The 27,902-nt window shown below is 45.2% G+C and overlaps 1 protein-coding gene across 1 annotated transcript in view; it reads right to left on the bottom strand.

The window, feature by feature from the left end:
- Positions 1-27,649, bottom strand: part of LOC308169872 (serine/threonine-protein kinase WNK1-like) — a gene marked incomplete at its 5' end in the record, with an annotated part of 41,171 nt that extends 13,522 nt beyond the window's left edge. The window contains 4 exons of the mRNA XM_080544603.1: positions 616-773; positions 2,500-2,720; positions 3,228-3,400; positions 26,861-27,649. Coding sequence (XP_080400729.1) covers positions 616-773; positions 2,500-2,720; positions 3,228-3,400; positions 26,861-27,649 — 1,341 coding nt within the window. The remainder of the gene's footprint in view (positions 1-615; positions 774-2,499; positions 2,721-3,227; positions 3,401-26,860) is intronic.
- Positions 27,650-27,902: the final 253 nt, after the last annotated feature.

The following is a 27,902-nucleotide window of genomic DNA, read 5'->3' as shown; positions in this document are numbered from 1 at the left end:
GACTGATTTCCTTGCAGGATCTAATTTGTAAGACCTAGCACCTAATTTTTTGACAGAATAACTGGAATTTTAGACCTTTTTAGGCCTTATAAATTGGAATGCTAGATTTTAGACCTTAAGGCTTTTTAAGACCAGCACGGGAACCCTGGTAAAACTCAGGAGGAGCGGGTAAACGTGTTGCTGCTCCTCCTCTGGATCCAAGCCCGTCTTAGTTGCCTCATGGGAGAAAATACCAGGACCGTACGGACATGCCCCATTATCAATCACACCCTCAACTTCACCTACTGACCGGCTAAACACACTAGAACTACTCTAGAGAGACAGCGAGAACAACTGGAAGGACAGAGAGCTCATCTGGTGAACTCTTTCTTGAGGAGATAATAGCAACAACTAGGACAGCAAGGTGGGGAAGACGAACAGAAGCAGAGGGGAGGCCGCGGACAGACTTGATAAAGGAAAGGAGAGAGAGAGAGGGGGGGGGGGGGGCAGGAGGGGATTTAAGAGAGTTTTAGAGAGTTGCATGAGAGAACAAAAAGAAAGCAGAGAGGTTTTAGAAGGAGGAGGAGGAGGGGTGGGGACAGCCGGGAGGGCGGGGTTAAGGGCGGGACGACTTACGCTGGTGACTCTGCGGTAGATCTGTGCAGCGTTCTGGCACTCGGAGTACGGGTACTCTGAGGTGGCCATCTCCAGCATGCACATCCCAAAGGCATACACATCCACTGACTCGTCGTACTTCTCTTCATACATCTCAGGCGCCATGAACTCAGGGGTACCTTAAATCAAAACAACCATTCAGAACTCTCTCTCTGCCTGTCTGTCTTGGTCTCTCTGGACCCCTCAAACCCCAACGCCCCTCTGCTCCTCCAACCCAGGGGGGGGCTGAAGAGGAGGAGGAGGAGGAGGAGGAGGAAGAAGAGTGACCCGTCCGTCGCAGCCTCGGGACGAGCGGAACCTGCGAGAGGAGAGTAGAGAAAGAGAGAGAGAGAGGGAGGAGGAGAGCAAAAAAGGGAAAGAAAAAAAAAAAAAGAGGGGGGGGAAGCTGGGCTCAGTTAGACTGGAGTGAAAGAGGCACAGGTTTATCTGTGTAAGACGCTGTCCTTTAGGTGTGTAAGAGGCTCTGGGAGGAGGCTGGTGTACAGAACACACTGGCTGTACGTGCAGTAAGAGGGGGCTGAGTTAGTGTTAAGACACACTTCTGCCAAATCTCATGACAACAGAAAGCCATCGACGTACAGATTAACATCCCCAGTTTCCAGTTATTCCCTGTTAGTTTGTTGAACTTGGAACGCCAATGATCAGGGGGCAAGAAATTGGGAGCGAAAAAGTAAGACTAGCTATGGAAATAACTTGCATCAAGGCCTTATCTTACCACCAGGCATTCAAACACAACCCTTTCGAGTACTACAACCTTACCTTTCAGTGCGGTGACTCACCGTGTCTCCTTGACCTGCTGGAGGGAAAATGTTAAACGGTTCAGGGCTGAGAGAAGCAGATCCCATAGCTAGTTCCTCAGTGTGTGTCTGTACACCCGCCTCCATCAAATAACTGATACTCTTCTGTCAATCTCAGGTCTTACACAGAAAAACTCAGGTGGTTATTTGAAATGAATTGTTTTTTTTTGAGAAAATGTGTCACAGAGCACTCGCACACTTACCAGGCCCATTACAGTGCATACTCACTGACCAGGGGTACCCTATTTATTCCTTTACAGCAGAATGGGGCACAGCTGAGGCTAGAGCCTACAGTTTAAAAACATACCCGAAGAAAAACAACAAAAGGCTGATAAAGAGGAGGGGAGAGGGGGAGGGGGGGGGGTAGAACTTCCCAGACAGAAAAAAGAAGCAGACAAATTATTCTGTCATCCTATAAAGGGGTATTTAAAGGACAGAGAGAGACAAACACTGACAAAAAAACCTGTTGAGGCAAACCCTTAAAAAGAGAGAGACAGTAAATATCATTGGCATCATTGGCAAACAGACCACATATTTCCAAACCACAGGACAAAGACCAGTCTAAGAGAGAACCAGAGGACATACCTTGAGCCCTGGACAGGTTAGCCTGCAGGTAAGGCATTCATATATTCATATATTCATATATTCATATTCCACAGTGAGACAGAGGTTTGAGGCGCTACTTACTTTCAGTAGGTGCCTGAAATAGTGAAACTTTCACTTTGAGGAGAAAGAGAGAATAAACCGGTTTCTGTCATAGAGGCACCAAAACATGGCAGCCCAGCTGTGTACAGAGAGGTGTCTATCTAGCGTTACCCCATGACCTGGCCTCCGTTTGAGCTGTGGTTTGAGAGGGAGCTGAAACATTGTGGTCTGTTTTCGAATCACACTGTCAAAAAAGAAAAGATCAAAAACGACCCCCCCCCCCCCCCCCCCCCCGCCCACGCCCCATCGTTCAGAATCTCATATCCAACCACAGTTTGACCGTCTACACGACAGAAGACATTTTCAGAACCAGTATCAGGTAGCAGTGACTTCTGGGTCTTACCTATGACACTCTTGGCGAAGGACGCCCTCTTGAGCGTGGCCAACCCCAGGTCTCCGATCTTGACCGACCCCGTGGGGCCTGTGATGAAGACGTTGTCACACTTGAGGTCCCGGTGGATGATGGGGGGGGCGCGGGTGTGGAGGAAGTGGAGCCCCTTCAGGATCTGTCTACACCAGCTCCTCAACACCTTGATCTTCATCACCTTAAACCGCTTCAGGTACCTACAGGAGGTGGGGGGGTGGGGGCATTTGAAACATATTCATACAGAAAATGTTACACTCGTATAGACTGTCTTGGTATAAGTGATATCTAACAGATAATGTGGATGTTATGGTCATCCAGCAGAGGGCAACAACATCTGCCTGTCCAGCCCTGGGATCAGTGCTGAGACATTAATAATCAGTGTGTGTGTTCCTATTCTGTTGTTAAGTCTGACATCAAACGTGACTGGTCCAAACAAAAAATTCCCCCGCACCAGAGTACCAGTGTACTAAAGCGGTAGAATGACAGTTCAATCGTTTTTTAGACTGGGATCTATTCATACAACAAGGGACACAGCACTTTCCCGTTTTTCCCATATTGTCAGCGTCTTTGAGCCTCGGAAAAGCGCTATATAAATATAATGAATTATTATCATTACTGCGGCATTTAGAAAACGAGCGCCTCAGCCAATGTTGGACCCGGAAACACGTCACGACTTAACAACCGAATTGGTGTGTGCGACTCACGTTTTGAGTGTGCCGGAGGTCATGAGCTCTGTGACCAGTACGATGCACTTCCTGCCCTTCACCGGCGCCTCCCAGGAGTCGTAGAAGCGGACGATGTTGGGGTGCTGCAGCCCCTTCAGCATCCCCGCCTCCTCCTTGAACCGCTGCCGCTCCGACTTAGACAGCTTACGGTCCTGCAGGGGCACAGTCACACAACACACGTCAGTGTTTCATACAGGGGACATACAAGTCAAAGTTATGGCAAAAAACTATCCAAGCAGCTCTGCATCTTGGTAGCAGTGAGCAGGATGAAGTCTGTAACTCGTTGCATTAATAATAATAATAATAATAATAAATTAGACTTAGATATAGCGCTTAGACTTAGATATAGCGCTTTTCTAGACACTCAAAGACGCTTTACAAACTGAAAAGATCGAGTAGCAATAATAAAAAGAAACAAAAAAGGTAAATAGAAGAAAGTATAGGGGCCTAATGAAGGTAGTGCTGGGGACACATGGGAAGGGGAGGGGGAGAGGGTTAACTGGTGGAGGCGTTTAGCCAGGTAAACTACTGGTCCTGCAACATTTTCGTCAGATAGTCTCTGGATGTTCCTATAGAGAACTGGGAACGAGACACTTCTGCACATACAGGATGTTTTCTGCTGCGTAGCGGCTTTGAGGAGGAAATGAATATTGTCATAAATAAATAAAGTGTCAGATTTCATAAAAACGAATGAAAATGAATGCATGCTCACAGACTCAACCTTATTTTCTCTCTCACAGACACGCGCACGCACACACACGCACACGCACACACAGGCAGCAGGAAGAGGCGTTTTCTCTGGCACATGGCTGTGAAATGAGTGGAATGTGTGCAGCTCGGCCTACTTTCCTACCAAACGAAACACAGAAACAGCGAGTGTGTGACAGACGAGTGAAGTGGATTTGTGGGGGGAAAAAGTCAATCAGCCACTTCACCGACTGACCTCACAACCTCCGTCACAATACACACAACCTCACCTTCCTCATCAAGCAACAGCCAAACGACACACCCAGTCTACTATTATAAAGAATGACCCAACATCAGTGGAGGGTGGAGGCTGTGTTAATGACCCAACACCAGTGGAGGGTGGAGGCTGTGTTAATGACCCAACACCAGTGGAGGGTGGAGGCTGTGTTAATGACCCAACATCAGTGGAGGGTGGAGGCTGGGTTAATGACCCAACACCAGTGGAGGGTGGAGGCTGTGTTAATGACCCAACACCAGTGGAGGGTGGAGGCTGTGTTAATGACCCAACATCAGTGGAGGGTGGAGGCTGGGTTAATGACCCAACACCAGTGGAGGGTGGAGGCTGGGTTAATGACCCAACACCAGTGGAGGGTGGAGGCTGTGTTAATGACCCAACACCAGTGGAGGGTGGAGGCTGGGTTAGTGCCTAACACTATTGTGCTCTTCTCACTGCACCATGGGGTTGGGCGGCTTGGGCGGCCGTTAAACCGTTGCCAAATGTAACCGCGGTTTACCATGAGATTCAAAATGTCATTGTTATATGGCTTTCAAATGATGCTTTAGTGCCAGCGGCTGGTGAGAGGCGGACCAAAGCCCTGTCTCTTCCGTCTTTTCCGCAAACCTGCTTGAACACTTTCCACGAGCAGTGCTGAAAATGTTGTAAAATGAAATAAGTTATATAAATGAATAAAAACTGTACTAAAAATACTTTCAGATTTGAGCGTGTGACAGCAGAGGTGTGTGTGAATCACATGTCCGTCTTCTGAGGAGAAGCGGTCATGTGACACACGATTATGAGAAGTTATTTATTTGACCTTTTTGACAAAAAGTTCTGTCATCACTTTCAACAGTGTCTCCAACCACACAGACAGTGGCCCTGGACAAACACTCTTAAGGCGTTTATTATATATGCAATTTAGGACGGTTTTAAATACTGTTGCTATTTTCTAAAACCGCGGTTTAGGATATAACCCTACTGCACTAGCCCTTCACCCCAAACAGACTGGTTGAACATTGTCTGAATCAACTTATGGAATTAGCAAAGACTCTGATACAATATCAACAGCAGAAGTCAAAATAAAATAGCTACACAGGTTCAGTGGTTTTGCAAACAAAAACATTTGAGTTGTAGGGTTAGGGCTGATAATCACTTTTTTTTTCACTTCTGGAGGTAACAACTAAATTGATGAGGGAGCTTCAGATTGTGCTTTCCAAGCAATCGGCTAGAGAGAGGATGGCCTATAGCAGCATAACTCAGGTCTGGTGTTTAGCATGCGCAGGGCTCAGCACTCTGCCTCTCTCAGCTTGACCTACATTAGCACCATGCTCTACTGTAGAGCTCCCTAGCCACCACCAGCCACCCCATCACACAATACAAAACCCTCAGTAAAAGACCTGGCAACCGGCCAGGTTGTCCAGGAAACTCTCCCCATTGTGAGAGAGACGAGAGAGAAAAAAACTTTTCACTGACTGGCGTCTCTCAACAATACAGCAATGAAACACCCCATTGCAAAGCCTTTAAAAAAAAAAAAAAGGCACTGCGCATTGGTTGCTCTAGGGCATTTGTGTTATAATGATGAGTTGGGAGTTTGTGTGTGGGGAAGTAAGGGGGGGGGTTAGCCTATTAGGGAGGGGAATTATGGAGTAAGGGGAGAGAACTAGATTTGGGGATGAGGGCGTAAGCATATTTTGGGGGAGGGAGGTAGTGGTTGGGGGGCACTCTGGAGGAGGGGGTGTGTGGGGTGAGGGAGAGAGAACACTGCGGAGGAGGAGAGGGTGACAGGGAGTCAAGAGTGTCCAGAGACCTGCTGGCTGTGAACTTTGACAGACTGACCTAGTTTCAGGCCCATCTGCCTGGCCTGTGGTTCCCCTCCCTGCTCCTCCCAGAGCAGAGCATGTGGAAACAGTCATGCAAAACATCCGTGGCAGCTTTCTACAAAAGCCTTGTGCAGCTCCGCCCCTCTGCAGGGGGGAGGGGTGGATGAGTCACGAGAGCCCTCGTCCTGTTCACCCCACCGCCCGCACACACACACACACACACACACACACACACACACACACACACACACACACACACACACACGTCAAAAAGGCATTGCCGATGTCGTCGGCTTGCCCCTACACATTAGAGATTCATTTAGAGCTGAGAATGTTGTATGAATAGTTATAGCCTGTCAGATATACACAGAACCCTAGCTGACACTACGCAGAGCCGTAGCGTACTGTAAGCTGTGCTGGGCTGGCCCACACGGTCATGTGATGGGTGTACCACGGACCACTACTATCTGAGCCTAGCCCAGACACTCTGGCCCTGAGCAATGAGTAACTCATTGAGGTGAAGGGAAACTCGTTCACCGAGGAGAGGGAGCCAGTGGGTCAGATTAGAGCTCAGAAAACACACATCGCTCCACCACGTCCAGCCTCACATGTAGGGCCTTATCTCCACGCCTGCAACTCTGGCCTACTTACAGTACTGGGCACTTTCATGGACCAACATGAACATTCATGGACCAACATGAACATTCATGGACCAACATGAACATGCGCACGCGTGCACACACACACGCACGACATCAGAACGAAACAGGTATGATATGAAACAATATGGAAGATTTATGATTAAATTACAGAGTGAGCCACATGTCTCATTGCTTCCATGAATCACTCACCATAGAGAGATTAATAAGGGTCACCTTTCCAGAATAGCCTGGTTGCTCCGTGGCAACCCGTCGGATAGCTACTGTGAAAACGGCCACACGTGACTTGGCTAACCCAGAGCCGTGGACAATGGACGTCCGCCGATGGGAAAACTCACTTGGACATCTAGAGTCCTATTGGTGTCCTGGTGACATTTAAGCACCATGAGATGTTAAACTAAACAAATTAACATCCGACATCACAGAACAATGTAATCAGGGGGGGCGGCTGGGTCTCAGGAGGTAGAGTCGCCGCCTAACGATCACAAGGTTGGCAGATCGGCGGTTCAAGCCCCGGCTGGCCACATTTCGAAGTGTCCTTGGGCAAGACACTGAACCCCAAATTGCTCCCAGTGAGCGGGCCGGCGCCTTGCATGGTAGCTTGCCTCCATTGGTGTGTGAATGTGTGTGTAAATGGGTGAATGAGAGGCCGTTGTAAAGCGCTTTGGATAAAGGCGCTATATAAGTCAGTCCATTTTAATCAGATGCTATTGTCATGGAATATTTGTTGCGTGCATGGAGGACAGTAGGGCTGGGTTCAAAAAATCGATTTCCCGATTCTGAATCGATCTAATGAGCGATTATCGATTCATAAATCCAGAGATCGATCTTTCATGTTTTTTTTGGTTTTTTCCTGCTTGCAGCTTCAACCCGCAACGAGATCTCGTTTTGTCCTGCTCATCTCTATAGTCATAATTTTTACATCCAAAATGCACCCAGACATCTGCCTTTAAGCCTGGTCGTTGCGTGAGATATGATAAATTCTTGTAGCGCGAGCTCGTTGCGGGTTGAAGCTGCAAGCAGAAAATAAATAAATAAAATAAAATAAAATAAAAACATGAAAGATCGATCTCGGGATTTATGAATCGATAATCGCTCATTAGATCGATTCAGAATCAGGAAATCAATTTTTTTTAACCCAGCCCTAGAGGACAGTCTGCAAATACTGTGCAGATCTACGGCCTTGACCTACCCTCCCTGTCCATGGGAGTGGAGCCCAACCTGGCAGCCCGAGAATAGCCACAAACTCTGAACAGAAATAGGCCCGAGATCTGTTGGTCCCAGAGCGCTGCAGCCCAGCAGAACCATAAACACAGAAACAACATCTGTCACCACCAACGCAGGGCCAAGACCAAGGCCATTAACACAGGAAAGATCCCTGACTTCTACGTTCCAATACTATTCCTTTCCACATTTCTTCACCTCTTTTTTTTTGTAGTGAAATGACTCAACAGATTCTCCTTCAACAAATTCTTCCTGCGCTAGCCTATACATGAATACTATCTAGGAATGCACCGATGCCCAATGCCCATACCAGTACTCGTACCCGATACCATGCTCATGTACTCATAAAATGTAATGTAAAACTGTAAAAACGGTAAACTACCCATGTAAAACTACCCTGATACATCTGTCCCGATACCACTTTACAGTGTTGTGCCACTTCCCTACTCCCCTGGGTCTCCCTGGCCAGATGTAGTAAGATATAGTAGTTCTTTGGACCAAGAAACCAATCAAAGTGACGAAGGGGTGGGATAAACAAAAAAAGTCATAACAAGATGGCGGCTACTTCACTGGAAATTAGAATATCTTCAACTACAGTATCTGAAATTATATATATTGTATGAGAAAAACTAAAAACACTTTCTAAACATTCTCTTACTAAACGTTCTCTTACTAGAAAGCTAATACTATTGTTACTAGCAATAAAATGGCTGCGAAGTTCGCATTCACGCGAAGGGGAGTAGGAGTGACGCTTCACTGACACGGAAAAAAAACACTCTACTATAACCAGAGTAGAGAGACCGGAGAACAAACTCCTGGACTCCAGACAGATCCTGGACAACCGCCTATCCTGTGTGGAGAACATCGCAGCAACAGCACACTCCTGCAGATTCTTCCTCTACAACATCAGAAGGATATGTTCATTCCTCACCAGAGAAGCAGCGCAACTCTTGACCCAGTCTCTGGTCATCTCCCACCTTGACTACTGCAACACACTCCTGGCCGGGCTCCCCGCGTCCGCCATCAGACATCTGCAGCTCATCCAGAATGTTGCCGCCCATCTTGTGTTCAACCTCCCCAAATTCTTTCATGTTACCTCCCTCCTTCGCACCCTTCACTGGCTTCCGATAGCACTGCACTGCCTGCACTGTGTCTCCAGAGACGCCTGCTTCCCCCTGTTTCTCCTGAGATTTCTACTGTTGTACTGTTTCTCCAGTGTCTACTACTAAAAATAAATAAATACATTAAAAAAAACTTGACTGCCAATGGCCGCTGGATTGAGCTAGATTGCTTTTCCTGCTACGACTGGTGGATTGATGTTTCTCTTACTTGGTGAAATGTATTGATTGTAAGTCGCTTTGGAATAAGGCGTCTGCTAAACGGCAAAAATGTAAATGCATTGCAACTGTACTTGATCTGAAGTAAAGAGTATGATAGTGTGTGTGTGTGTGTGTGTGTGTGTGTGTGTGTGTGTGTGTGTGTGTGTGTGTGTGTGTGTGTGTGTGTGTGTGTGCATGCGTGTTTACTAAGCAAACAAAACTGTGTCATTATGACCAACCTACAACTTTTTACTATTGAACTTTTACATAACCAGTTTACTTTATGAAGTGATTTGAAGGCAATAGACTGACAATCATTCATTCATTCTGACGATTTCAGACTAGCTTGTCTGTTACCAGCTAAAATATTATAATGATATATTAAAACATGTTTTCAAAGTCATTGTTAGAACTGTAATGGTATTATTACATACTCTGTATCGGCAAGTACCCAAATGTAAGTACTTGTACTTGGGCTGAAAAAAGTGCTATCTGTGCATCCCTAATAAAATCTATTATTTCCTCACATCAGTGGTAAAGACAGAATGTGAGTTTAGAATTCTACGGTTCTATCTCCGTTCAGGGTAGTTCAGAGATATTGAACGTCAAAGTCTTTACATTCCATTATGTTTTGTGAGATGGAACCTTTGTATTTTATTAATTACTAACTCAAAAATGTCAACATTTTAAAAATAACACCACACAGGCATTAACAAAAAACTCAATTTTGACATGAGAAGGAAGGCAAGGAGAAGCTATTGTGACACAGACGACAAAAGTCGTTCAAATGTCATCTGAGAGGTGGGTCATCCAGGGAATGTAAACCCTATAAAGTAGCATCAATCCCTGGCAGCTGGCAGGCATTCAGAGAGCAGCAGTGATAGCAGATATGAGTCACGGCGGCAGCTCTGTCTGTCTGTCACACTGGGAATGAGTCAGCTCAATAAATAGCTCCACCACTCCTACTGCAATATATCATACTCTAGCGCTCGTATTTTACATGGCCCTGTGGAGGAGTATGTGTCTGGAAGAGGGAGAGAAAGACAGACTAGCCTGTGTGTGAGAGAGAGTGAGAGACCTGGGGGGGACAGAGAAAGGGGGAGAGAGACAGACAGACAGAGACAGACGGGGAGGGGGGAGTGTGTGAGAGAGAGAGAGACAGAGAGAGAGAGAGAGAGAGAGAGAGAGAGAGAGAGAGAGAGAGAGAGAGAGAGAGAGAGAGAGAGAGAGATGCTTCTTGAGACAAATCACAGCCTGGTCTGAAACAGAGCTAGACAGATACGTCACATGATCAATTAGGCCCAAAGTGGTTTGAATTGTCCAAATCAACCTGTGAGTTCTGCAGCATACGGGCTGTACCAGACTGGCAAGCAGCTTTAAACTCCACAGTGGTAATCACATGATCTGTTTGCTTAGCTTAGCAGATACCTCTTGTCCCCATAGCAACTCACTGGACTCATATAAGCCACATGTTATCATTGTTATACAAGTGGACATTCAACTGAAGCTATTCAGGTTATGGCCCCAGCTCAAGGGCTAAACATCAACACAGCCCACCTGGGACTTGGAACAAACTCTCGGGCTACATTCACAGCTTTCATTATCTTAAACCACATCAACACCTAAGCATGGATAAAAAAATGGCGGTATTCGGACCGCCGTGCCTCTAACAAGAGACGGTTCTTGGGCTCACAAGGCTGGCCAAGCGCCCCACAGATGAGACCTGAGGCAGCTTTACCCAGAAGCACTATGGATATCCTCCAAAGCCAGTAAAGCGCAGGCCTTCACAGGGGGAGCTCTGCTACCAGGCCATGGCTTTCATAAATAACCCATTTAGACTACAAATAGACAGAGAGAGACAGGGCCCTGTGCTGGGCTCACACTGAGGCCTGGCTCTGTTAGGTCCTGTACTGGGGGGGACACTGAGGGCTAGACAGAGCTCTCTGGGGAACGTTGGACTGGGATCTGGGTCAGGGATGGAGGACCTGTAGGTGGAAGTGCACAGATGGAACACACTGACGAAATACACTAAACATTCCATTTTGGATTTTGGGATTTTCCAAAACGATATTTTAAATGTTTAAAGGCCGAATTGAAACGCGATACGCCAGCTTTGGCTGCCCCGGGGCTGGACACCAGAGGTCAGAGGTCATGGAGACAAGGTGCTGAGAGAGGAGCTGTCAGTCTTTGACAGACTGGGTCATCTCAGACCAGAGGCAGAACTAAACTGGATGTGTTCTCTCTGTTTTCACTGGCCGTGGAAAACTCACGCATACTTATTAACCTACAGGATCATTCTGTCAAGTCAACAAGCCATGACACCCACTCACAAATCAACAAGCCATGACACCCACTCACAAATCAACAAGCCATGACACCCACCACCTCAGGTCGTTCTGAAACGAGTTCTGTAGTTAGAAACATTCACAATGATTCATGAATCATTATTTTGTAGAAATATAGTTTCATCCCAGAGAAATAACAATCGATTGTAACTAAATTTGCCATTTTCAGTTAGTTGGTTAATAGTTGGTTAATAGTTAATATTCAATAGCTTCTCCAGGTCTCACCAGTAATATGAAGCTGCGGCTTCATTCTACAGTGTGTCGTATCATTAGGTCCACCAGATGGCTCTGTGCCTACTATTAGGTGGTTAAAGTATGAAATTGTTCTCAGAAGACAGTGACTTAAGCCCCTTTCTCACACAGTTCCCTGTATATTACATGGAATCCCAACCCGTGTCGGCCAGGCATTTTCACCGTTCACACGAGCGAAATTACCAGGTTGCTCCCTTTCACACATGGCTCCGACCCAGGTCTTGAATCACGCATTCAACAGGATGCAGAACTGGAACGAGACAGGCACGTGAGACTGCCATATATATATAGTGTGCACTGCTCCGTAATGCGTTTAGATCACAAAATGTCCATTTGATAAGTAAGTAAGCTAGCTAAGTAAATAATCTAGCTAACTATGATTGGAAACTACATACTATCCAGTTGTGGAATTATATTGGCTGCCCCGGGCTTACACAAGCTACTTGAATCACGCATTCAACTGGATGCAGAACTGGAACGTAGTCAAAGTGATTATGATATCTGCCATATATCATACCTCCACAATGATTGGAAATCCTAATTCTATTAAATGGTAAATGAATCCCACAAAATGAAAATGGCCAATTTGGGTATGATCAACTAGCATATTTCTCATAGTGAGTTGGACTGGTAATAGGAATGTTATAAGTTCAAATCCCGTCTGGAACACCACCACTATTGTGCCCTTGAGTAAGGCACTTAGCCCTAGGGCTGGGTATCGTTTGGGTTTTATCCGGTACCGGTACCTAACCGATACTTTAAAAACGGTACCGGTACCGAAACGGTACTTAGGATTTTTTTAAATGACATATATATATATATATATAAATAAAATAATAACACGGTCGACAACATTAAACAGCTTTTCACTTTTTTATTGCTGAGGCACAATATATATTAGTTAAATATACACTCAAATTAAAATAAATGAAAATAAAACTCCTGAGCCTTGGGGACTCCATTAAGCTGGGGGTGCCTATCGTTGGTAATGATATCGAATACGAGTACACACTTGTTCGGCAGCCCCTCAAGGACATCAGAATATTCTTAGAAAAGGGATCTAGTGAAGAGGCCCGCATAGCCCCCAGAACCAAGAAGACCAAGAGGAAATATAACTCTGATGAACTGGAGCCCTCCGCCTCGTCAAAATCCAAACTCTGTTGCCGCTCAGCTACTACTACTCCCCTCCCCCTCTCTGGTCCATGATGACATGACGATTGATTTTTCAGACACAGTAATAGGATAAGGATATATCTACATGATATATACATGATCTGACACAGTACCCGAATATCAGGAGATCCCCGATCATGTTGTCCACCTCGCAGAGACGCAGCCACACATCCGCACTACGTCCACAACAGACGCGTCGAATCCTGGAGTGCACTGTCCAATCAAAGGCGTGCGTTCGTAAACTCGCTCTGAGAGCGTCGCAGCGCACACTGGGCCCGACGTCATAAAGGGAGCAAGTCATTTGATTGGACAAAAGGCATTCCACGAGTGGTGATCAGAATTCCAGAACGAGTTTACGGAACGCACCCATAAGTCGAGCGTCGCGTTACGCCAACCCGCTAGCGGAAGTTGCTATTAGCAACCTTCTCGTTATCCTTCCGTACTCGCTGCTTCACTGAGTGGAAATTTAACAGGCGATGTGACGTCACGAGTCACCAGTTGACTGTTGCATGACACCGGACACCAGGGGGCGAGATAGAAAAGTACCGAAATTAGGTACCGAAATCTCCTTTGCAATTCGGTACGGTAAATACCGAATGTAAAGTAACCGGTATATACCGGTACCGATTTTCGGTACCCAACACTACTCAGTTACTCCAGGGAGAATGTCCCTGTAATCTAACTGTAAATCGCTTTGCATTAAAAGCGTCTGCTAAATGGCAAATTCTAAACAATATTTATACAAAATAATGATGCAGGAATCTTATCGGTTTCTAACTACAGAAACCATTTCAGAACAATCTGAGACGGTGGGTATCAAAATCCTCTTTTGTCCGTTGATTTGACATGGAATGATCCGACAAATAACTTGATGTGTGTGTGTGTGTGTGTGTGTGTGTAGAGGGGGCTGAAGCATAATGCATGCAAGGCCTCTATGGGTCCTTTGACACAAGTGATGTCACTTGTGTCACTTGTGATTGGTGGCCAATGAATGACAGAATTTAGCTTTTCATGGCTCAGGAACAAAGTATACTGGTTCATATCAAGGCAATCATTGACCAAATATGATTATGAGAGGGAGGCTTTTAGAGGGCAAATGACAGGAAACTTACAAAACATGATCTCTTTCTGCTGACATACAGAGAAGCTCTTGGCTCTGGTGTTCAGTGACTCTAGGACATTGAATGAGAAGCATCCTACCAAAAGCCATCTGAGCTGCCTCCAAGCATCACAGGCTGGTACAAATCTGCTTCTCATCTCATTTGATTAAGCAATTTCTTTGGTTTACACAAAACATAAAAGAATCAGCAGAGCTCCAGTCCTCCCCTCATTCAGCCATTAGATCAACATTATACAAACAAGGAGTCTCTTTGTAAAGAGAGAATCCTCTAGAAATCTCTCAATCACATCAGATTGAGATAACAGAGTTAGCAAGCAACGCACGGAAGATCTTCGGAAGCGGCTTATTTGGTTCAGACAACATTCAAGCCTGATGATAACCACTGGTATGGAGTTGTGCAGAGAATGGCTTCCAATTCCCCAGTGGGAACTTCCCTAAAAAAAAAAAATTGTGAGGGTTTTGGTACAAAATGGCTACCGTGTCCGTGGTCTGACAGACCGACCGACCCTCTTCCCAGAATGGCAGAAATGCTGCACAGCTCTGAATTCATTGAGTAGCAGCCAGGGACGCAACAAGAGCTCTATTCAAACGTTAAAAATCACTGCCCAACTTAGTTGGACTGGTGAACGCAAAAGACCAATAATCAAGGATTTCCAAATGACTTCCGAAGACCAGTGATTGACATGTAAATGTCTCCATGTCAGACTGTTGGGTTGTAGCCCGACACTCCCTGGGTGTCAGCAGCCGGATGGGCTGGCTGCCTCCAGGCCTTCTGAAGGATGCCTAGGAGGTCTCCTCCTCAGCTTTCAACGCTGGGGATCAGCCAAGGCTGGAGGGGAGGGGGGAGAGGGGGATGACACACTACGTTGAGGGGAGGCTCCTGAATTTATTCCCATTTTGTTCCTCCTCTTCCTCTGCGGGGTGACCTACTTATTGTTCAAACATGCCTGCAGAAGCTCCAAAACCAATGAGAAGAGGTGCTGTGGGTGGGTAGAGTCGGGGTGGATGACTCAAGGTTTTTAATCTTGTGAACAGATGGCTTCCAGATTTAACGTGTCGGGCCGTTCCATGAAATGTTGCCGTTTCATTCCGACACGCAAACAGGATTCAGGGGAAAGTTGTCAAACTTGTTGCAATGTGTCATTCTTCCTGTCGCCAGGCTCTGCCAAAGCAGGTTTAATTGTTGTTTATTGTTGATGCACCGATGAGCAATAGATAAACAGGAACCGCCACGACTTCAAATGTCTACCTGACTCTCTGATGTTACAAAACGACTAGAAAAGTATACAGATATATGCCCATATGCAGAGAGAAAGGCTCAGCATGAAATAGCCTCATAACTTCAATGTAGGCTTATGGCCTATATAAGAGAAGATTTTTAATGTTTTCGTAAATTTAAAAAATCACTCACATAAGACAACATACAACACAATGAGTCAGCACAGGTTTGATTTGGGTGCAGCTTTTTGCTTTGGCTTTCATCAACTCTACACATTTAGTAAACTAACAACCAAAGCACTGGGCTGTCAGTCATGCTCACTAAACAGACAGCACCAAGAAATCAACACACCTACCAACAGCATAAGCTCATAGCAAAGGTAGTGTTCTAGCCAGATCAGATAACTTTATCAGCACCAACACCAACATGCAATAAAACAATACAATTAGATCTGAATATGTCATGCCCATGAAGTGTAATAATGACATAACCAACTAAGTGAATAATATAATACTCCTTGTGGCCCAGGGTGGTATGGCGGCATAGCTGATACTAACAGGAAAGACAGCAAGTAGTTGTTCTTTACTGGATCCCATTCTAGATCATTCTTAGGAATCAGGATATTACCGTATTTTCCGCACTATAAGGCGCACTTAAAAGCCTTTAATTTAAAAAAAAAACGACAGTGCGCCTTATAACCCGGAGCGCCTTATATATGGATCAATTGGTTAATTTGTTGATCCATACTGGTTGTACACGGCGCTCAAGGCGCTCTGTCAAAATGTTTCAGTACGACTGGTAAACTACAAAGCCGCACCGCTTGCAGCATTACGGTAATCAGTAAACACCAAGTAGAAGCGTCTCTACAGTCACTATTCGAATGAAGGCAACAGCGCGAGCACGGGACATGAACATCGATGAATTTCGAGGCGGTCCTTCTTGGTGCTTTCAACTTGAAGTTTTAAAGTACCCACTCGATATAATAAACAACAGTTTAACGATCACTAAACACTTATAATTTGTGTATTGGATTCATTATTCTCGTTTGCCGGAGGCTACCGGTAAGGGAGGGTTTGTAAACATACTTTCGTTTTAGCTCGTGTTCAAAAGCAAGAACTGTGTGTTCATCTAGTTATGTGTAGTTATGTGTTTTTAGCATGTCGATGTTCTCCCAGTATGTTGTCATGTTATTAAAATACAGTTGAGACCTTCGTAGCGATGTGTTTTGTTAGGAGCGTTCGTAGCTGTGGCTGCGTTCATAGCTGGGGCTGCGTTCAGAGTCACTTTTCTCCCATTCAGTGTTTGAGGTGAACCAACATTCAAATACGCCTGTCGTGTTCAATCTTTCTCTGATTTGAATGTATGACACATCATTTGAAAGCTTACCATCTGTAGTTTAAGCATGTGTAAAAACTGAAAAATTACGTTGCACATTTCACCAGGAGCTGTCACATATTGGTTGTTGGTTATAATTGTATAGCCTATTGGTTGTTTTCTGGTGTTGTTTTGCTCTGTTTGTAGTCTACTTGATGTATTTTTTATCAGCTGTTAAATCACCACAGCGGTTAATCCACTAATAGAGATAATAGCAGATTGAAAATGCTTGTAGCTAACTACTCTATATCTCGTGGTCGCAGCTATTGCGAATTGCTATTCACGCGAGTCAGCTGTGAATCACCGCAGGTCCTTGACGCTTGTTGCAAAAATGGATGACGAACGGCTGATACTTGAGGTGGAAAAATATATATTTTTGACAGTGGAGCAGGTAGAACGTTGACGGTGACAACGCTCAGGTGGAGCATGGACAACGGGAAGTTGACACAACACCGATGGAGAGGTGACGCAACGCAGTAGGTGGAGCTTGGGCGTAACGCAACCCCAGTCAAACGTTTGACTGCAGTATTCTATATTCTATTCGATGCGCCTTATAATCCGGTGCGCCCTATATATGAAAACAGTTCTAAAATAGGCCATTCATTGAAGGTGCGCCTTATAATCCGGGGCGCCTTATAGTGCGGAAAATACGGTACACTCTTTTGCAATGAATGACATCTTGGAATGTCACAAAGTTTTGGTATTTACCCAGAAAGCGGTTCTGAAAGTATGTAGGCTATGTTTACTGTGTTTTGCATTGCATTACCAGCACTGAAAGTCAGTGTGTCGGTTTAGAAAGAGGGTAGTTCTGAGAGAAAGCTATTAGATAAATTGTTGTAGAATTTACTTGACAAGAAACAGATTAGGGATGGCGTGTGGGGGTTGAAAAAGCAGTTCTGCTAAGTAAAGGAATTCTGTAGGTGTAGGCTACATACACTGTTGTAACCACCTCTTAACTCCTTCATAATAACCACCTCTCGTAAAATAGCAACAAGCACGTTAACCATGGTGAGGGGAAGTGTGACCTGTCTGTCTTCACTGGGCTTGTATGCAGCTGTGAGGCAAAGCTATGGGGGAAGTTATTCAGCGTAACACTATCAAAAGCTGCCCTATCTGGGACAATAGAAGTGTGTGTAGTGAAGTCTAAACACTGAGTGTTCAGATTGCAGGGAAGAGGTGAATGAGGAGGGGAGCGCACACAAACAAACAAAGACACACACACGCACACACATGTTCTAAGCCTGGGGCAGGGGTTTGCATGATCATGGGACAGCTTTAATAACCATGTGAGGGGATTTCAGCTCCTTACAGCGGAGCTGAGCAGAGCAGTAATGAAACCCTGCCAGTTGACATGTGAAAGACGAATTGAGCCACATTCCATCCCTTCAGAGTAACGTATATTGCCTACAGAGACAGCCGAGGGGAGCTGAGGAGTCAGGTTACGCAGACATACACACAGCAGACTGGAAAGACAACTCTCTCCGGAGGGCCGACCCCAACCATAAGACAAAGGGTAAATACCTTATAGCTGTTTATATGGATCACTGTGTCTGCTGGTACCCATTCAACTGTACAAAGTTGGATCAATCAATTAAGGTAATTTCTTGGCAAGAGGCCAAGAGACCAGACACCGCAGAAGGTGTTCTTTGTGATGTCCTCTAAAACACCACGGAGACACCTGAGCTGGACTAGAAATCTAAATGAATAAATACCACAAGAAACTGCACCTTCAAAACTGACTAATGTATTAGTCACGGCAAATAAAAGGAGTGAGTAAAGCCTAAGTAACGTTGTGTTCCTAAATTGGTGAGGTAGGCCTAACTCCATGTGGCACTCCCCAGTTCCACCAGACCAAAACCACCCCCAACATTACACCATTCTCTACAGGAGCAGGGGGGAAGGGGGAGTGACTTATCAAAGTTTGACATCTGGGAAGTTGGAGACAGCTAAAGAACATTGGGCCTCAGGTAGGGAGGTAGAGGCCCAATCCCTTCATCTCTTGGCCCTACATTTTAGCCCTAAACCCTCAGTTTTGCACACAGGTAGGGATGTCCCAATTTTTGTTTGCATGTAGGGGCAGGGCCAAGTGGTAGGGCTAGCAGTGTTTCCTCCAGGATTTTTCACATTAGTGGCGGAGCGGTTATCTTTCGCGCGCGTAGCGGGTTTTTTCCGCGTGCACGCGCACAAAACGCGCACTGGCGCTCAAAATAAAGACGTAGTTTCACCAAAAACTAGAGGCAGTGGTATAGCCTACGTGATACGCAGGACTACGCCGTATACCCACTAGGAAAGGCCATGGATTTCCATACACACACTTAAACATGTGCAAGGATACGTAACAGCGTTTTGTGACCGAACTTTCACTTTCATTCATAAAATCCACCCTGTCTGAGTTACGAAGCACTTGAATTTTGGACCATTGGGACTGACTATAGCGTCATGTACCATCAACAGGGGGAGATGCGACATGAAATATGTCAAAATGCAGCACTATCTATCATGCACAGATCAGCCTTATAACATGTCATTTAGATATATATAGAACGGAGCGCATATTTATTTTTATGGTGTTCCGAAATGAACGATATGAGGCTGGGAGGGAAGAATCACAGTATACCCTCTAGAAAACACTAGACCACTGACTAGAGGGTGGCAACAATTATAATTTCTTAAATAGCGGTTAAGTCATTAAAGCCGAGCAGGTGATTTTATATAGAAGGTGATCAAATACCAATATATCCTACAGCTGCAGCGGAACATGCGGAACGCGCATTACACACACACAGAAAGATCAATACGAAGTAGGCCTACATGAGAGTACACGCACAAAACCGGCTAACGTTACTCATTAGGGATGTCCCGACCCCATTTTTTCACTACCGATACCGATACCTGGGCTTCAGGTATCTGCGATACCGATACCGATCCGATATTAGTATTTATTGTTTTACTCCTGAATAATAACAAATACTTCCCCAGCAGTATAGTCCACAACAACAGTTGGCTATTAAAGACTGCCAGCCTTTATTCAAGCAACAAAAACAGTACTCTGCAGTAGGGATGCACCGAAATGAAAATTCTTGGCCGAGGCCGAAGCCGAATTTAAGGAAACACTTGGCCGAATACCGAATGTGTATCGGCAGTTTTTAATTTTATCATTGCATAAACTAAATACATTTTGCTTTTTATTCATGCTTCTCAAAGAAAGAAATTGAGATTGAAAATGTTTTACTTTTATTGAACATTCCAGCAGACATCAGTCTATACCAACAAAGCACAATAAATAAAATAAATCAGTCAAATTAAATGTTTTTGTTTTCCCTGAATAGCTGCTGAAAGAAAATCTTTCTTTTTCTTCCCTAACCTGACAATACAGCACAATACAACATAATACAACACAATACAACACAATACAGCATAATACAACATAATACAACACAATACAATACAGCACAATACAACGCAATTGAGCAAAAAGGGGAATGACAACTTTGAGTTCTTAGTGTTTGTTAACAGCTTAATAAAACACTAAGCAGCTATGCTGTTGGCGCAGTGAGCAGATGACAGCCCGGGTGCGTTCGTAAACTCGCTCCGGGGATCTGATCAGCACTCGCGGAATGCCTCTCGTCCAATCGAATCGCTCGGTCCCTTTATGACGTCGGACCCAGTGTGCGCCCCGGCGCTCTCAGAGCGAGTTTTTTTTCAACGAACGCAGCCACGGTTATGGAGCTAGCCATGTTGGGTCTTATTCCATTTGTAGCAGCATGCAGTCAATGCTCGTCTCATTCGCTGAGCAGCATGGGATGCTTACACTGTTTGATTGCGTCATCAAAACACGCCCAAACATTCGGTGTTTTCACACATTCGGCCGAATACCGAATGTGCTTTATTTTGCGATATTCGGCCGAATACATTCGGTGGCCGAATGTTCGGTGCATCCCTACTCTGCAGTACTCAGTGACCAACTGGTTAAAACAATTTAAACAGCAGCATTCAGCATTGTAGAAAAAAAAAAGAGTTACTGTCTGATTTCTAGTTTTAGTGCCTTCAGGTTTTTATTCTATTTATCTTCTCTTACAAATGGCAAATCAATTATAGGACCCTTTTTAAAAGTGTAGCCCGCTGGTGAGACCAGAAACCAGTCGCAGAATCGAAGGTGTGTCAACAATATCTGGTTTTCGTTTTTTGTACCCAGTCCATATAATAAAAAACAGTTTAACCATCACTAAATACTTATAATCTGTGGATTGGATGAACTGTTCTCGTTTGTCGGAGGCTACCAGTAAGTGATAATGACTTGTAAACATACTCTCGTTTTAGGACGTGTTCAAAAGCAAGGACTGTGTGTTCATCTAGTTAAGATGAGAGTGGAGGTGAGGGAGCTGATGAACTGGGGCTGGGCTCCCAGAGAGGCAGCGCTAAACTGAAAACAGACGCGCAAACGGATGCATTCAGAATGTAGTTATGTGTTTTTAGTCCATGTTCTCTCAGTATGTTGTGATGATATAAAAAACGCAGTTAGACGTTCCTAGCGATGTACCACTGTTAGCTGTTAGCCGCTAGCAGCGTTTGTTGTTGTGGTTTGGTCAGAGTCACTTTTCTCCTGTCGCATTCCCATTCGGTGCACCAACATTCAAATACTCGTGTCGTCTTGAATTTCTTTCCGATTTCAATGTCTGACGCATCATTTGAAAGCTTACCATCTGTAGTTTCAGACTATGTAAATAACCGAAAAATTACTTAAGCAAATGGTTTATGATTTCACCAGCTGGCATCATGACATTGTCAGACTCATTACACACAGGTAGTCAACTCTCCTGCTCGTGACCACTGACTACTACTGTTGTCATCACGTGAGTGACACGCCAGATCGCGCACGCGGATCGCAGCCTATTTTTTTTCTGGTGCGATCTGCGATCCAGCATTCAGGACCAATATCGCGGCGATATCCGATATCAATATCGGATCGGGACATCCCTATTACTCATTAACTGTTTACACAAGTAAAATCACAGTGGGACAGTCAGATGGAGCATTCGGTAAACAACAACAGCAAGGTAATGCTATCAATGATGAAACCAACTTTTACCTTTGAGGACACCAACATGAGCCGTGTTTACCCGTACCTCCGCCGTTCGGTAACTCAGTTTCGGATCGCTCATAGCCACTGCTAGCTTCAGCAATGTTTGAAGTGTCTGGGACATCTTTTTTCTTGAAAAATCCATCCATCTGTCGCTGTTTCCGTTTAATTTTTCGAAGTTATTTAACGTGATATCTTATTTGTGCACCTAGCTAGCTAGATGAGCTTTTTGTATCTTTTAGATGGTTCACATTTAGACCAATCAGGAGTAGCCCTTGTGTCACGTCGTCAACTGAATGTTTAATGTCATTAATCTGATTTTGGATCAGCGGTTAGAGAGAGATGGGCGTGGATTTAGGTGCACTTTTAGTCAACATCCATTATAGCGCTGATCTAGGATCAGATATATTTTAATCAGCTAAAATGTTCAGAGGTGTTTTTCTTTTGGGGGGGGGGGGGAGAAATCGTGCACTTAGTGGACTGAATCAATTAGTGGCGGAGGAAATTCATTCGTGGCGGCCCGCCACCAATAAATGCCTTTAGAGGAAACACTGGCTAGCCCTCCAAACTGAGTTATTTCAGATGCACACTCCAAACCGAGCGTTAAGTGTTGAAACCTCCCAGAATGCCTTGTGAATCATCGGCAAGATAGTGACAAGCAGGAAAACCACAAATGTAATTATTTTCTTCGTTAATGAAGATTTTAAAAATTATGCAAGCCGAAAACCAAGTGGCACTCCAAAACGAGGGGTATGGGTAAAAATTAGAAATGGGATTGGGCCACAAGTTGCCAGCTAGAACCCCAGATTCAGGGTAAGATGTTATACTACATTAAGTTGTCCCTATACCTGTGTAGAAATGCTGTAGGCTAATTAGTATAATTAACCTCTAAACTCCATTGGTATGTAATCGCTAATGTGCTGTGTAACAACATATTAATACAATGTTATTACTGAGTTGGGAGCGGGGGGGTGTGGATGGATAGAGGGGGAAGCGGGGGATGGGTAGAGGGTAGAAACAGGCCTTGGCAGGCCAGCCTGCTGCACTTCACTTCACACAGGAGATTAGAAATTCCTCAGTCAGGAATCTGACCCACTTTATATTCACACAACCATTTAGAACAGACACACACTGAGCATGTGCAGGATCCTCTCACTGTGAGGGGGGAGGGGCATGTGCCTGGGCTGCATGGCCTGTTCCTTTCCACAGTAGCTTCTAAGTGAAGACCCTGTGTGTGTGTGTGTGTGTGTGTGTGTGTGTGTGTGTGTTCTTCTTCTTCTTTCGTGTAACGTCAGAGGTCCAACTCGGTGTCGCGTAGCCATGCCCGCATTAGGGATGGACGGTTTCCAATTATTGAAACCGAAAAACCGTCAAAGACTAAAACCGCGGTTTTCCGGTTAACCGAAAAACGGGGGGGGAAACGAAAAAAAAAAAACGAAAAAAAAAAACGACAATTTCAAATAATTGAGCCCTACTGCTACAATACACTCATGTCGAACACCATTAAAACACCGTAAGCACAGTCGCAACACATTTAGGCTACTTAGTTTCACAAATATAAGTGGAAAGGCAGACTTTTGTAAGCTACACCATACATGAAAACACATGAACTCTTAACACACCAGCTCCGCTGATCCAGGGTGCTCGCCTGCACGGAAGATCATCTCTTGGAACAGCGTCTTCATTGAATGAACTGCTTTCTTAATATCTTGGTTCTTAGACAAAGTTTCAGCTGCTGCTCAATGTATTTAAATATTTGAATACTGCTCAATAATCACTGAAATATTAGAATTATGCAGTGAACATACTTAAAGCTTTTCATAAAAACCACATGCCGCGAGACTGACTCGTCCTGAACTGTCGTAAGTCAATCAACAAAGAATGCCCCATCAAAATAAAAGTGCCCATGGTAGAGCTGTCAAAATAGAGCTTTCAAAATAAATGTACTAGAGATAAATACAGAACTACCTTTGCGTCACTAAGTGACCGCGTATCTTCTGAGACATGCGTTCTGTCATCACTTTCAGTAGCGCCTTCACACACAGTGGTGCTGTGCACAAACACTCTTGATCCGTATAGCTCTTGTTTTATTATATTGTGGTTTAGTAAATACTGCACTTGGAGTTACATTCAATGCATGATTTGTGCTATAGAACATAAATAAAGTTTGATTGATTGATATCAAATCAAATCACATTTTATTTCTAAGGTTTACAGAGAGCAGCGAAAATGATCTTATTAAATGTAAGCGAGTAATTGTAAAAACCTTTCCTATCTACCAGCGAAAATGATCTTATTAAATGTAAGCGAGTAATTGTAAAAAACCTTTCCTATCTACCAATAACTGAAGGCAACTATCTTTCCCATAGAGTGATTCGTTACCCTTAAATATAATCCCAATTAGATATTAATCCTCAGTTATTCTTCACAACTGACCAAACCTCTCACTCATTGCGCGGCAGATTCAGACTGTATCATTGTTATTTTCACACACGACAAACATGTGACATGTTCCAGTTTTATTCTTTGAACAACATAGGAAAAAAAAAAAAAAAAAAAAAAAAAACGGTTTCAGACGGTTTTGATAAAAAACCGTTTCTATTTTTATAAACCCCGGTTTTCGGTTTAACCGAAAAACCGTCCATCCCTAGCCCGCATCTCTGGTTCTAGGTCGAAGAGGCTGGCTTCTGAGGGTGGTCTATATAAGGGGCAGATGGTGATTATGTGGTCGGCGGTCTGCTCTGGGTCACCGCACTCGCATGCCGCACTGTCCGCCAGGCCCCACGCCTTCATTGATGTTTTAAAGCGACCGACACCAGTTCGTAGACGGTTCAGTGTGGTCCATTGCCGGCGTGGTAGGTCGTCTCCTCCAATGGCGCCATCTCCTGGGTCCCAGATGTAGCGGTGGATTCGGGAGGGCCCGGTTGACTCCCACTCCTGCTTCCAAGCTGCTGCCAGCCATGCATCTCTGGAGATGTCCTCAGAGGTGGAGTTGAGCATGGCTTGTGCTGCCTTGTTGTAAGGGTGGCGGGTCTTGAGTCGGCTTGGAGGTGCTGGTGTTATGGTGGTGTTGTGCAGGATGTGCCAATCATGCTTTTGTGCCTTCCTGGCCAGGGCGAGGGTGGCAGCCTCCCGTCGGAGGCCGGCCGGTGCTATTCCCGCGAGGACTGGCAAGAGGGACACAGGGGTAGGCTTCAAGCATCCAGTTATTATTCGGAGGGAGGTATTGATAGCCACGTCGACCTTTCTCGCATGAGGGCTTCTGCTCCAGACTGGGGCGCAGTATTCTGCTGCAGAGAAGACCAGGGCTTGGGTGGATATTCTTAGCGTCTTAGCGGAGGCTCCCCAGGTTGTACCAGCAAGTGTGTGTGTGTGTGTGTGTGTGTGTGTGTGTGTGTGTGTGTGTGTCAGTGGTGATTTGGGTCTCTACTGGTCATGACAAGCTCAAGGCACGAGTATAATGCAAATATACGTATTGAATAAGGTCAAACACTGCTGTGGGCTGCTGGTCAGACAGTCATTGACCAGCATTAGCTTGTTGACCAGAATCACCAAGATGGCCATTGAGCTAACACAGAACATGCTATAGTTGTGTTTTGTGTCCAGACTTGCCTCTGTTCTGCCAATTGGCCAGATCGTCATTGTAAATGACAATTGGTTCTCAACTGACCTATCTGTTTGTATATCTATCTGTATAAAAAATAAATAAAATAGTCCTTTTTGCTATAGACAGTAGAAAATATAAACAAACTCCAGACTTTGTGTATATTGCTGTGTCACAAATAGACAAGGGAAAAAGTATATGAAAAGTATCCCACTTACTGATTGCTGTAAATAAATAAATAAATATATAAATAAATAAATAAATATATATATATATATATATGTTAGGGCTATCCATTGACCATATAGGTCTGTTCACCATAGGCTTATTGGTAAAACATTATGAAGCAATCGGTAAGATTAAGTCTTTTCTTTACATTTCCCCAACTACAGTCAAGGACTGAGGATGAAGGTCCATCATTTAATTCCAGACAAAACAGACAGGTTACGCAACACCACCCTGTGTGACAATAGCAAAAAGGAAACATAAAAAACACCAACTATTCATATTTCATAATCCCTCAAACAAAAGCAGTTTAAGACCACAATATGAGGAAGGGAAAGGATGGCACGTAATAAAAATATATATAATGAAATGTGGAAGTGGGACCTCTCTCTAACCCCCCCGCCCCACCCCCTTCCTCTGACCAGAAAGAATTCAAACGGAAATGCGAGTCCTGTCTTCTTAAAGGAGAATGGCAGACGGTGGCAGTGACTCAAGGGACAATCAGGGATCAGTCTGACTGTGGGCCATAAGACCAGAGTATACTGAAACGCAAATGCAAACAGTCACCCGTGTTGTGGACCAATGGAGAGGACTTGTTATACTGACTGCTTCCAAAGCCTCTTTCAAAAGGAAGCGGGATGACAGATCGCCATATATGCGACGCCTCTGCGACTTATTCACAAAGACAGATGATCTAAAGTACAGTGTTGGGTAATGTGCATGGAATCGCTACTATGACTGACCGGGTGACATGCTCAGGTGTTTTAAAGGTGCCACCGAAAGTCAATGTCCACATTTGCTAATTATGACTCACAGACCACATGACAATCTGATAGGTCACAGAAATTAAATAAGTCCAAATCACAGCCTAAGCCCAGCCCTACTCGTCATAGAGAAATGGTTTCAGTAGGATTACAACAGGTTTAGAACAGAAAGAGTTACTCAGTTGGACAATGAGCAGACAGTTTGGCTGCTGACATCACCAGCACGCCGCTGTCTGGTCCCTGTGTGGAGAAAAACCACCAGCATTGTCTGATGTGGGTACCTGTCCTGGCCCTCCTTCTCTCACCCGACTGATATGTGCTGTGGTCAGGAGAGGTGAAAGCATAAGCCTGGCTTTTAGTTGGGTAGGTCAAGGACAGGAAAGTCTGTTTGTTGAGGTGAATGCATGAACCAAGGGAACAGAGGGGAAAAACATAGCAGATTAATTAAATGTTAGGCCGTGGTCTCTTACCTGCAGCTCACACCAGGCCACCTCCACAGTAGTCTCCGTGTCCAGACCCTTGTAGACCGTCTTAAAGGACCCTCGGCCGATCTCGATGTCAAACTTCAGGAAGCGGCCGTCTGGCGACGTCCCGACGGCTTTGGTCTCCGCCTCCTCGATGTCGTCCTGCACCTTCTTCTCTATCTCCCTCTGCTCCGCCTCCGCCCGAGCCTTAGCAGAGTCCTTATCCTCCTCTCCCCCCTCTCCTTCCTCTTCCTCGCGCCTTTCCTTCACCTCAGTCCCGTTCTCTGGCTCTGTGTGGTCTGGCGGTTTGGCGGCTAGCCTGGGAGCCGACTGAACCACCCGTACCTCCCCGTCACAGATGTCTTGAGCGACCGCAGCCTTCTGTTTGACATCAATCACATCCACATCCACCTTCGCTCCTCCTCCACCTCTCTCAGAGGACTCCTCGGTCACAGCCACACCGTGCTTGACCTGAGTCAGGTGTGCAGCGGGGGCCTTGGGACCCTGAGGGGTGTCTTCACACACATGAGCAGGCTGGGGCAGGAGGACGGGGGTTTTGTTGGGTAAAGGGAGCTCGAGGGCGGTGGCGTTGGAGTCGCTGATCACGCTGCGACGGAAGAAGCGATGCTCTAGGTTGCAGCGGTCGCGTTCCATGGTGTGATGCCGTCTTCTCACCTCCGCGGTCAACCGTTCACCCACCAGCGAGTCCGAACCGGACCCGGTACCGTTTCCATTTCCACTCTTGGGAGGGGGGGCCAGGAACTTCACCATCTTGTTGTCGGGCTTTTCCGACATCCCACCACCCACAACGAGTGAGCGGGTATGATTCAACCGAGAAATATAAACAAAAATATCACACTTCCTCCATACAGACTCAGTAAAGAAACAGTAATCTATGTCTTAAAAAAAAAAAAAAAAACTCCTATACCTCCCTGTGTGCTTATTGCTCAAAGACAGTTACAGGTATACAGGGCACAAAGTCTGGGTGTAGGATGGGGGCTGTTCTTTTGTCAAAAGAAAAGAACAGAACACCGTCACAGAACAGGGA

Source organism: Nansenia antarctica, assembly GCF_963989245.1.
Source record: "Nansenia antarctica genome assembly, chromosome: 14".
Taxonomy (NCBI): domain Eukaryota; kingdom Metazoa; phylum Chordata; class Actinopteri; order Argentiniformes; family Microstomatidae; genus Nansenia; species Nansenia antarctica.
The sequence above is the reverse complement of the archived record's forward strand: the minus strand, read 5'-3'. Positions and strand labels throughout refer to the sequence as shown.